General features: G+C 39.4%; 2 protein-coding genes across 2 annotated transcripts in view; one reads left to right on the forward strand and one right to left on the reverse strand.

Annotated features, from left to right (window-relative positions):
• ptprn2 (protein tyrosine phosphatase receptor type N2) overlaps positions 1-13,157 on the forward strand; it is a 419,224-nt gene that overhangs the window by 287,415 nt on the left and 118,652 nt on the right. The gene's annotated exons all lie outside the window — the stretch shown is intronic.
• LOC118825988 lies at positions 2,437-11,561 on the reverse strand. The gene is made up of 7 exons (XM_036596872.1): positions 11,503-11,561; positions 7,654-7,763; positions 6,517-6,552; positions 5,432-5,725; positions 5,058-5,306; positions 4,727-4,845; positions 2,437-3,068 (listed from the first exon to the last, which is right to left on the reverse strand). Exons 2-7 carry the CDS (start codon positions 7,682-7,684, stop codon positions 2,931-2,933), a joined length of 867 nt encoding a protein of 288 aa, XP_036452765.1. The 5' UTR covers positions 7,685-7,763; positions 11,503-11,561; the 3' UTR covers positions 2,437-2,930.

Consider the following 13,157-nt stretch of genomic DNA (forward strand, 5'->3'; position numbering starts at 1 on the left):
AAACTTGGTTCTTTAGAGAACCAAAAGTGTTTCTTCTATGATGGCGCCTTTTTTTTTTAAATGATTGCTTTAATGTAATGTTTTGCAAAGGAAAACATACAGCAAAGAAGCCCTGAACACTGAACAAGGAGCCTCTGTTTTTAATTCTAAATAGAACACTTAAAGAACACTTTGCATTAAAGGGTTCTTTGCATCGTGAAAGTGTTCTCCAGACTGGTGAAGAATATGCTGTAAATGTTTCCCTATAGAACCTTTTTGAAAAGGGTTTTATATAGCACCTAAAAAGTGTTCTACTATTGTTACAATATCAAGCTTGTATACAATAGAATAACCGTTTTTGGTGCAACATAGAACCATAATCAAAAAAGTTCTATATAGAGCCATATACCACACATTCTTTATCAACTTGAAGAACCACTTCACCGTGCAGAGAACCATTTAAGCATGAGTGTTCATAGTTCTATTTTGAACTATTGTCTTTACTAAACACCCCTAGAAGAACCATTTTTCAACAGTATGCATAGGTACTGCATTCATCAACCTCAAGTTCAAGGTATGTTGCCATACTGACAATATAGAAATGACAGCTTTGTGGTGAAGGAAGAAATGAGAACTGCTGGAAATGACAGTAAATTTATTCTTCCTTCACATAGTCACATAGAACACAGATCATGTCTTAAAAAAAACAGATATAAACAACGCATTGATGTCCTAAATCAACATATAAGCACATCATATTTTACATAAATGATACATGTTAGTATTCAAGATACATCAGTGACGGAATATATTATTGGCACTTGTTTGTGTCTTGGTTGCATAGAAGGTAGCATTACTTGTATTTGTGGAAAATTTAATGTCATAGACTGAATCAAGATCATACACATCTACCCAGTTAACCCTATCAAACCTAATGCTCATAAATCCAGTCACTGTGTTTGTATTTGTTTCATTTGACTGATTGAAATCTGACCCCAGAGTAATCGGTGAGCGTGTGTGTCCACACGGGTCAGTAAATGAATCAGAATGTTGAATTGGAGCTCTCTGTGAACTGCCATGTGTCCTATCACTGTGTAAAAGAAGCTTTGTGCTGCCTTTATTGTTGGATGCACAGTGATAGTTTCTGAGCATGTGCACACAATTCAACACAATTCATCCGTTAATAATCCGACTAATAGCTCAATCGGAATAGATACGTCCATGTAAACACCTCAATTGGAATAGTCTAGTCCGATTGAGGCCATTCAGAATACAATTTCTATCCGACTGATTGAGGTGGGTAATCCTGTAAATAATCCGTTAAATAGAAGAATAATATCCGTGTAAACGCCTGTATCTGATTACATTCCCTATCGGAAAGTTGAAGTCCGTTCTGATCATGTGCATCATGTCATAGTGAAAGTTTATACCGTTCAACATGGCGGAGCAGAAACTGGTCTGCAGAGGAGACGAAGTTTATGCTCTGATCTTTAAAAGACGGCGGTGGGACGGACGTCCAGCTTATGTGTCTCAGAACACGACGACTTCCTCACGGCCTTCTTTAATAAACAGATTGGCAAAAAACTTTGCATGTAAACATAGACACTGTGGAAGCACTTATTATTGATCTGATTCAAGAGCAACAATAACAGGTCACTAAAGTGTGAAGTGTATTCATGTGATTGATTATCAAGTTATTAATGGAGAAGAAAAGATAAAATGGCAGAAATAAAAGTTTTTTTTGGCCATAAATGGCAAAAGAACTACACGACATGTCCGCAGTTAGCAAGACTAGCCTAGCATGTCACTAAAACGTGCCATGTGTATACTCATATACTTTTTTAAAAAACAAAAATGATATCTTTCTGATTGCTGTGTGACTATCATTTGCAAAATAGCATAAAATGTTGCTTAACATTCACTAGCTTAGTAAGGGTTTTTATCTCAACTAGTACTTGGTCAAGGCTTTTATTTCCTGTGTCAGAATTCCAAACAGAGTAATGGTAACAGTTGAAAGTTTGAAAGTCTTTGTGGTCATGATGTATTTTTTGAACAGTCGTATGCAAAAGTTTGGGTGCCTCTGGCCAAAATAAGTTAACACATCCTCTATAGAGAACATGCTTAAATATGACACAATGTAAATCATCTGCACATTTGCAAAAAATGTTAAACTCAGCACTATATAGAGTACCTGTGCATTAAATGTGCAGAAGTGTGTTTTCAATTCAATTAGAAAATCATAAACTGCATGAAATTTGACCAACTACCTAGAAACCACATAGCAACCTCCTAGCAATCACCTCAGATACCATAACAATGCTCTAGCAACTCCATACCAAGCAACCACCTGGGATACCATAACAATCACGTAGCAAACGCCTGGGATACCACAGCAATTGCCAAGCAACACCCTAGCAACCATGAGGAATACAATAGCAACCACGTATTAACACATTAGCAACCACTAGGGATACCATAGCCACCATATAGCAACACCTTAGCAGCCGCTTGAGATACGATAGAAACTTCATTGCAACACTATAGCAACAGACTGGGATACCATAGCAACCGCCGAGCAACACCCCAGCATCCATTAGGAATACCATAGCAACCACGTATTAACACATTAGCAACCACTAGGGATACCATAGCAACCATATAGCAACACTTTAGCAACCACTTGAGACATGATAGAAACTTCATTGCAACTCTATAGCAACCAACTGGGATACCATAGCAACTGCCCAGCAACACCCCAGCAACCATCTGGAATACCCTAGCAACCACCTAGCAAAGTGTTAGCATTCACAACAACCTCCGAGCAACACAATAGCAACCACCTGGAATACCGCAGCAACCACTTAGCAACCATGTAGTAACACCTGAGCAACCATTCTCGGATTGCTTAAGCTGTGCAATCAGTCTGAACTGTCTTCAGAAAATGCACCTTTCTAGTTTATTTTTGGAATCTTACACAATTTAAAGGAATGTCCTGCTGCCGATAGAGTTGTTTTTGCAGCGCTGTCCTCTGTCGGAGTCTCTGGCTCGTCCCATACGCTATAGAGGACAACTGTGTCTTGATTGGTGGTCTGATCACAGAGAAAAGACGATAAAAAAAAAAAACAATTAGATAAACAGGCATTTTGAAGGCATTTGAATCGTCTACATCGGTGCCATTTTAAGCAAGCCCGGCTGTTCTTCTAATTACTAGATATCTTAAATATGCCGACAACTAAAGTCATATTTTAAGGCATCATTAATTATCCTTAACTAATGAGTCAGTCAATCCCACAGTGCAAAGTAACAACAAGTGTTCTTCAGTAAATGTAATTCATCAAAGAAGCAGTGCGGAAGTGTTATTTTGTTTATCGCTGTAGTGTCATTGCTCATTTTACAGTTACGCAATAATACATGAGAGGGAGTGCTGTACTATGAGATATTGGGGCTTATTTGCTGCGGTCACAGACATGAGGGCGAAAACCCTGAATGCGTGTGTAAAGGTATTATTTGTGTTATTCTGTGTTGGGATGCGGGTTTAGTTAGTGGATTTTGTGTTGGGGTTAGTCACCATTAGAGTGCAAGTTCAATGCTTTGTATGTGCCCTTCTGCATAAAGAGCACTTTTGTGGTGGAATCCTGGCCTCCCCTGTGTCTTACGCTACGCTAATGCTACACTGGTGTCAAAAGTGGGATAACATCTACTCGAGGTGGTGAGTTGCTGGGATACTGACTGGCGCTGGTCCTGAGAGACTCGGGAGGCATGGCCATGCAAGCAGCCATGCACGGAAGCACATGGTAGGTGCACACTCTCCTAAAAAGGCACTTATTGTTGTTAATGTAGTTGTTCATTAGTTTAAAGCGTGTGTATGTGTAATTTCTGTTATTTTGCATTGGGCTGTGGGTTTAGTTAATGTGTTTTGTGTTAGGGGTTGGTCTACCATAAGGGTAAAGCCTGTGAAGCTGGTGGTGACCTCCCCCATGTTCAATAAGAGCACTTCTCGTGGTGGAATACTGTGTGTCTTACGCTATGCTGATGCTACAATATGAACTCTTATTTTGGTTGTTTTTTTAATTCATGGTGGAACATCAACTCAAAGCAATGTGATGCATCTAGTTGGACAACCATTAGATGAATGTTAGACCACTCATGGCTGGTGTAGCCAGCTTTATTGATTACAGTGGGAGCGTTCAGGTTTTGTCATTGTTGCTGGCTTGATTTGCTTGCTGTTAAGACCAAATGTTATCTATTACAATTATTGTCAGAGAGCTTATTACTTGTAAAAAAAAAAAAATTGTTACCTTGTTGTGACTGTTATTAGTGGCTGGTTATTACTGTTTGGTTACAGCTGAATTAGGCAGAATGTTTATCTTAAGATTAAGTGACCCTTATTAGTCCCACAACAGGGAAATTTCACCTCCGCAATCTAACCCACCCGTGCAGTGAAACACCACATACACACTAGTGAAGATACACACTAGGGAGCAGTGAGCACACTTGCCTGGAGCGGTGGGCAGCCCTATCCTTGGGGCCCTATCCTCAGTCGGTTCAAGGGATTGAACCGGCGACCTTCCGGTTGCCAGGCTGGTTTCCTATCCTCCAGCCCACGACTGCCCTAGGTACTGTAGGGTGTTAAGATTATTCAGTCTTGTTGTTGAATCTTTATGTGGAACGGAAACAACTGGTGATGTAATCCCTCTTTAACCAGACAATAAGCTGTTTTACTAAGAACTGATCAGCATGTATTCACCTGTAGTTTCGTTCTGTAGCAGTAAAAACTCATGATAAGAAAGCAGACCGGCAGTGTGCCCCCCAAAGCCCAACCCACAGTCATCCAAGGGGAATGCCAGGCAGCTGATGTTTCTGAACCTATGAAAAGCCCAAGGAAAGAAGCTCGTTTGGTAAATAAGAATAAAATAAGAAATTTGGCTTATTGTTTGGAACAGTGAGACGACAAATCAACTGAAGAATTGAACAGTAAGTGAAATGTATAGTGTGGTTATTGATATTTATAATAGTTGAGTAAAATAAGTTTTCTACTGATGTGAAGTGACAGTGTTACTGAATACATGCTCACTTACATGTATCATTTATTTGTCGCAGGCTTTTCTTTGTGCTCACACGGTTGCTGGCTGTACATTCCACCAGTCCGTTGTCAATGGCTATAGTAATTTCGACTCTGGTCAGTGAGATGTTTGATGGAGCGCAGTGCTGGAGACTGCAGTCATACGTCACTGAGTCACCACCAGCAGAACACTGTACTGAGAAGTTGCAAGTCAAGGAATCTGACCGATGGAGAACTGAGCCAATAATGGGCTCTGAGACCGCCTCTGAAACAACAAGTGGTAAAGAGTTGTTGAAGTGCAAGTGTTTCTGATAAAGTGGCAAGTTTGAGTGTGTAAACTGCAGATTTGAGCACAATGTTTTTGTTAGCTTATTAGCTTAATAAGCTTACCCAGTACTATCAAATGGAATTCCACAATGTTCTCTTCCCATTTCCCTAATAGAGCTTGATACCGGCCGCTGTCCCTCTCTGTCACATTTTTGATAATTAAGGATCCATCAGAGGCATTCACAATGAATTTATCTTGAAACCTAGTGGCTGACCATTCCCTGTCTACCATTGCAATGACTTCCCTGTCTTTTTTCCACTTGATTTGGGTTGAACGCTCTTCTCCCAATGAGAGGTAGACTGTTCCTCCCAGGAGCTCGTACTGCTGGTGAATCCCATGCATCCGAGCTCCGTTGCCTGTGGAGGGCAAAGCAGTCAACGGGCACAATGAAACTGAAGTTAGATGGCCCTGCAACTTTCATAAAATTGAGTTGGACAGCATTCCAACACTAGCTGCATTCCAAAGCCTAGGCTGCAGTCCTCAGTAGGACTGTCCTATGAACACTCTTCCTTAGTAGCCTATTGGTCACACAAATGGAACGGTCCTAACGAGGCTGCGTGGTGACATCACCAGAAAGGTCCCGCCTCTTGCAGTTGTGGCACAAAACTCGTGAGGGAGCTGGTGAGAAAAAATGGAGCCCGTTGCATTATGTTTGTTGCTATGGTAGCTAATACACCACCAAGCTTATGTAGTACGATAAACGACTTACATACAATTACTTCTGATTCAAATATGATACATGGATGAATGCTTGAGTTAATCAATTATTTACATTTTATACGGTCATAACGATGAATTCAAGGACATAAACAACTCACAGATCTATAACATCAGTTAGCTCCTCGAAAGCACTCAGAATATAGGCTGCATTTCTAGGCTGTAGACCAAGGGTCCTTCACTTTGGAATGGCCTGTTATGATGTAGAGGCCGAGAAATGCGGCCTACCTTGGCTGCAGCCTCGGCTTTGAAAGGCAGCTATTGTCTTAACAAAACCCAATAAAAAGGTAACTTCCTCGAAAATCTGTTCTTAGCTTTAGCTCCTCAGAAATCTCTCCTGAAAAAAGGAATAACTTGTACTTAATGGCTGTTTTAACTGGAAATTAAGTAAATGATTTTATTTCAGTACATGTAGATGGAAATGATTCACCTTGATTTTGTCCACAGTAGACAAGTATAATCAGTGCTAAAGTGTGGAGAGAAACAGAAGATTTCAGTCTCAGTCTCATTTCCTGTCTGCAGATCATAGGCAGTTTCAGAGTTGTGCAACTGCACTGCCCACCACAACCATGTCTCTTGTGCTACGTTTACATGTTGGCTTTAAAAAATGTTCTTCCATGCCTCTTAGTGATGCACCACCAACGGCAGCTTGCAGCCATGAAAACATTGGCACAGTGACAGCGTCGCTGGTGAAAACAGATGAATGTCAGAGAAGATCTTTAGCAGAGTTGATTGTTTAAGGGGGATAAAGGGAGGAAGATGCTCTGCACTCTTTTAATGTTTTGTTGTATGAGACAATGAGATGTTCAGCATTCATGGGCCCTAAAAATGGCCCCTAAAAAATCGACATCTGGTTTGTTGCACCACAACAGCAAAAGTTGGAAATTTGAACTCTTGACAGCAGAAATTCTGCTGACTGCTGCGGCACACGACTGTCTGCTGACGATCACAGAATTTTCTGTCACAGCTCCATTTAAACCAGTTTGCCATCAACCATCTACAGCCAACATGTAAACACGGCATTACACAATTGAGATTTGAACACCACCAGTCAAATTACATGTACTTAAAGCTATAATTTCTTATGTAGTCATCACCAGGCATCGAACTCGCGATCTCCTGATGATGGGGCCAACGCTTAGACAGTTGCGCCACTCGAGAGCCCCCAAACTCATTTTCTTTGATAAATGGAGAATATAAATTATGTGAATCTTTGGCCCTTTCCATAAAAAATACAATCAAACCATATATACCAAAATTTAAACTACAGAATATTTACAATTTTAGTCTGAATTGATTTGTTGCTTGTGGACACACCGCACACTCAGAAAACAGAAAACATGCTTCTCCAAAAAAGGTTCTTTTACTTTGACAAGTTTGACATTGTAACAATAGAGAAGAACCATTTTTGGTGCTGTATAGAAACATTTTCATAGAATTCCATTGAAGTCCCTGTAGTTCCTGAATAATAAGCCTTAGTGTGTAATAAGACTGAGATTTTAAAGGGTTAATAAACACAAACTGACGCTCTTTCACACTGGAGACATTAAGAAAAGATTTTACTCACAGAGTTTAACAGGAAGTGAGCTGAGCTCCATATTGTGGAAGTAATGATGGCCTGTTTCAGCAGTGGTCTGTAGTCAGTAGTCACCACTTCCTTTTCATAAAGTACTCCTCCTAGAGAGAGGGGGAGGTGGGGGTGGGTGAGGTGACTTACTTTGTGTGGTAGACTTGACAACTTATTGCCTCTTCATATGCGTCCGCTACTTAATTTCCACAGTGGCTAACAAAATGAGCCTGCATTTCACACAGTGACTATGAGAGCATTTACATGCACTCCATAATCTGATCAGATTTCTGCAGTTATCTGATTATTCAAATGGTCATGTAAACAGCACACTCTGATTTATTAGATCGGAGGAAGATCTACAAATCTGATAAAGAGAGCTGGATTTTAGCTCAGTTATCAGATTTCTCAGTATTGTAAACTCTTACTCTGATTTCTTTCGGATTTCTCAGTCTGTGAAAACAGACGGCGGTACCGGAAATAAGCGAGCAGTGTTGCCGCAAGGTGCACTTTTGGAGAGACGCTGCATCAAATACATGGCCGGTGAAATAAAAGACTTAAATATTTCTCATCTTCTAGATGATGTATGTTCATCTTTTCAGGTAAAGCGGCTCGATGTTTTTAAAAAAGCCACGGCATGAAGTTTGAGATTTACGTTCTGTTTATATCACGTCTTCTTGGCTGGTTGCAAGGCACAAATCCGATTACTGTCTGACTCATGTAGACTCGGAGTTTCCCATTATCTGATTACTCAAGTGCATGTAAACACATTGAGCGGATAAAAATCTGATTTTCATGCCGTTATTGGATTATTAAGTGCATGTAAATGCACAAGAAATGATTTTTTTGCTAGCATAAAAAATAGATAGTTTCCTCTGTAGATTCATCCAAGTGAGCTCTCCCATTGGTTAGGACTTCAGGAGCTGTACAGAAGGCCGTACTCTTTAGATTAAAGGTAGCACTTTATTTTGAGTGGATCAACCCAAAACCTAATCCTAACCCTCACTCTGGCCCTAATCCTAACCCTAACCTTAACCTGAACCCAAACCTAATCCTAACCTTCACCTCTAACCAGGTTTCGATTAGTTGATAGGACTGGAAAACAGCGGCAGCAGCTCTGTGGCAGAACTCTTCACTGAAAGAATCTCTGTCAAACTGATATATACAAGCTCAAATATCAAGGAATCTCTCTCTCTCTCTCTCTCTCTCTCTCTCTCTCTCTCCCTCTCTCTCTCTCTCTCTTTTCCCTCTCCCTCGCCATCTGTCTCCTCGTCTGTACAGACTTATCATTTTGACTTTGACTTCAAAGCCGGCCGGTCCGGGTCTCGTAATGGACGGTAAAGAACTGGTAATACGAGCAGGAAGAAAGAACTCAAATCACAGATAATAAATTGATCCTGAAATACCAGGAGTGCTGCTCACAACTTCAAAGCCGAACCCGTTTCCTTTTTTCTGTGGTGTCGGGCCTTTTAAGGGTCTTGAGATGAAAGTTTGAGTGTATGTGCATGTATGTTTACATCTTCTAATGATGCAAGTTCATTTTTGGTAGGAGAGGACAGACTGAGCTGGATGTACACCGATCAGGCATAACATTCTGACCACCTCCTTGTTTCTTCGCTCATTGTCCATTTTATCAGCTCCACTTACTATATAGGTGCACTTTGTAGTTCTACAGTTACAGACTGTAGTCCATCTGTTTCTCTGCATACTTTGTTAGCCCCCTTTTACCCTGTTCTTCAGTGGTCAGGACCCCCATGGACCCTCACAGAGCAGGTACTATTTGGGTGGTGGATCATTCTCAGCACTGCAGTAACACTGACGTGGTTGTGGTGTGTTAGTGTGTGTTGTGCTGGTCTGAGTGGATCAGACACAGCAGTGCTGCTGGAGTTTTTAAACACTGTGTCCACTCACTGTCCACTCTATTAGACACTCCTACCTTGTCAGTCCACCTTGTAGATGTAAAGTCAGAGGCGATAGCTCATCTGCTGCTGCACAGTTTGTGTTGGTCATCTTCTAGTCCTTCATCAGTGGTCACAGGACACTGCCCACAGGACTATTCTCAGTCCAGCAGTGACACTGAGGTGTTTAAAAACTCCAGCAGCACTGCTGTGTCTGATCCACTCAGACCAGCACAACAATGTTTTAAAAAAATAAGATTTTTACGTTAAGTTTACGTCAAGTCTTATTCTTTGAGTTTACTGGCCATTTTCAAAGCAGAAATTCCCATTATCTGATCACCGAAGTGCATGTAAATGCACTGAATGGACAAAATCTAAAATATAAGTGTAATTACCTCTGAATAATATAGTTTGTGTTCTAGACTGTAGCACTGTGTGAGTTTGTATATTATGTGTATGTGTGTGTTATGGTACCTTTCTGTTACGGATTCTTCACTATCATCATCGCTTACTTTTCTTAATGAAGTGATTCAGTAAACTTAAACCAAACTATTCATTAAACCTTTCAAGTGATTCAATGAAAACTAAAACGTGATTCACCCAAACAAATCACTGAACACCACTGATTCAATAAAACCCAACCGAATTAATTAATCAAACAAAACTATTCACTAAACCCCAACCCAGTGATTTAATGAACACCATCCAATGATTCAGTGAACCCAATCAAATTTGTTACTAAATCCCAACAGACCTATTCATTAAACAATAACTAATACTTTAATAAACGTCAACCAAATAAGTAAATAAAGCTCGTCCAAACTTTTGATTAAACCCAACAATATGATTCACTAAACTTCATTGAATATTTTGGCTAAACCCAACCAAATGAATCATCAAACTGCATCCAAACTATTGAATTACCCCAACGATTCACTAAAAATGTCCTCCAAAATGATTCACGAGTCCCCAAAATGATTCACAAAGCCTAAACTTAACTATTCACTAAACTCAAATCCAATGATTCAGTAAACCCAGCACAGTGATTCACTACACCCCAATCAGAGGATTCTCTTGACGTCTTCCAAAGGATTCATTAAACCAAACCAAAATGATTCACTAAAATGCAACCCAGTGATTCACTACACCCCAACCAGAAGATTCTCTACATTTTTTCCTAAAGGATTCTTTAAACCAAACCAAATGATTCACTACAACGCAACCCAATGATTCACTACACCCCAACCAGAAGATTCTCCATAATTCTCCCAAAGGATTCATGAAACCAAACCAAAACGATTCACTAAAACGCAACCTAATGATTCACTACAGCCCATAGAAACAATTAACTCCAAGTCTAACAATTCAGTGTTGCTGTCCAGAACACCAGTTACATCTAGCAGTTAAGCGAGACTACACAGTGGCTAAACTTCAGAAAAAGAGGAGGAAAAAAAAGAAAGACATGACCAAATCTAACATTCACAGATCCCCTCAAAACGAGTGCGCTCACACTTGCTGTCTGAACCGTGGGCGTGCGAGAAAAGGAAGTGTAAAAAAAGAGAGAGCTCTCTTGATAAAGATTTCAGCAGTGTAGCGCTGGCGGTTGCTAACGAGTGGAGGCTGATCCGCGTGCTTTAAAAGGGAGTTAAATGCCAGTTGCTGTGGCTGATCCCTGTGTGAAATGTCACAGCGGAGAGACCCCCGCAGCTCTCCCTCTCTCTCCCTCTCCCCCTCTCTCTCTGAGGAGAGAAGTCTGTGGAGGAGGGATGAAAGCCGGGCAGAAACTCGCGACTGGCTGACCTTTCAGCTGGCTCTGACCTTTGGGCTGAGGGAGGAGCGTTCGGAGCGTTTGATGCCTCTCCTCTTCCTCTTCCTCCTCATCAGCCGCCTGGCGCGCTTGCTTATGAGCAGGGGGTGAGAGAGAGAGAGAGAGAGAGAGCTTCACTCACACCTTTTCTCTTACTTCCTGTCTTTCTCCTCCTGTTCTGCCAGCTGCTTATCTGCGTGAGAAAGCTGCGTGGCCTTCCGAAGATGATAGTGCTCCCTCTTTTGGAGCAGCAGCAGAAAAGAGAGAGAAAGACAAAAAAAAAAAATATCTGTAATGGGTCGATGACAAATAAGCCATTTCAGAATGATAATATTAGAAAATCAGTCAGTAAAAATGTTTAAAAAGTGAATTAAATGAATAAAATAAAAATGAAATCTTTAGAAATCTGTTCAGTGTGTTGATATTTGTTTTATAGCTTTTGTAGTAGTATGAATTAGTGATGGACTATTACGTTTATCACAATATTTAGAGACCGAGATATTCAGAATGCACAATATATATCACAATATTTAGAGACCGAGATATTCAGAATGCACAATATATATCACAATATTTAGAGACTGAGATATTCAGAATGCACAATATATATCACAATGTTTAGAGACCAAGTATTCAGAATACACAATATATATCACAATGTTTAGAGACCGAGATATTCAGAATGCACAATATATATCACAATATTTAGAGACTGAGATATTCAGAATACACAATATATATCACAATATTTAGAGACTGAGATATTCAGAATACACAATATATATCACAATATTTTGACATAGACACTACACTATTAGTGTCATATTTAATAATTATTTTCAAAAATTATAAATATAGTGATTATTATTCAACATTTTACACACTGCTGCACTACGTCTAATTAAACGGATTCGTTTTGCTCTCTTTGTAATGAAATAAAGTTCATGACACTGATAAAATATCATCATTCATTTTTAAACAAGATGATTAATTTTACCACCAAGAAAATGTCACACAGCGCAACCACATGTTAATTAAAAATATTGTATTTTAAAGTTTTTATGGCTACTGAAAACATGTTTAAACTAGTCTTTGTCCTTGGACCCCTATATAAACGATGTTTTTTTTTTTAAATAATTAAGTTTTGTTTGTTTTTTTTCCTGTGGTCGCACCACTGACTTGGTGCAACCTGATGCAGCCTGTCCATAACTCACACAGCTGACCTTGGCACTCCACCATGAAGGTCACTTTGGGTCTTCTTTATGTTGTAATATCATTCTTATTTTTTCTTAATAGAATAAAAGTCCTTTGTGCTGTGTGACATTTGAGGAAATCAGAATTTTCTCAATTTCTTAAATACTAAATTTGAGCTGTATTTCAACATATATTGAATTTATAAATTACAAATCAAATCATGCCAAATTATTTTATTTATGCAAATTACCTTTTTAACAGTCTTCTGCATATGTTTGGATGGTCACACCACCTGCCATGTTTACATGAAAGGTATGGATACTTCAAATTAATTTTATTTTGATGCATTAAAAATGTATTCACACAAATGAGGTTTTGTAGATTGTGATGTCATATATTTATTAAAATACTTAATAGGGGAATAATGGACTTGGACACAATAAATATTTTAAAATAAACTATGTATAATAATAATAATAATAATAATATAGCAAAATAAATGACAGTTGTGTTTATATGTTAATATTACTATAACATAATGAACAGATTACCACATTAAAGCATGATAGTGTGACAGTCATACTGATAACACTCCAGGCTTTGTG

This window comes from Colossoma macropomum, unplaced genomic scaffold (genome assembly GCF_904425465.1).
Source record: "Colossoma macropomum unplaced genomic scaffold, Colossoma_macropomum, whole genome shotgun sequence".
In the NCBI taxonomy this organism is placed as follows: domain Eukaryota; kingdom Metazoa; phylum Chordata; class Actinopteri; order Characiformes; family Serrasalmidae; genus Colossoma; species Colossoma macropomum.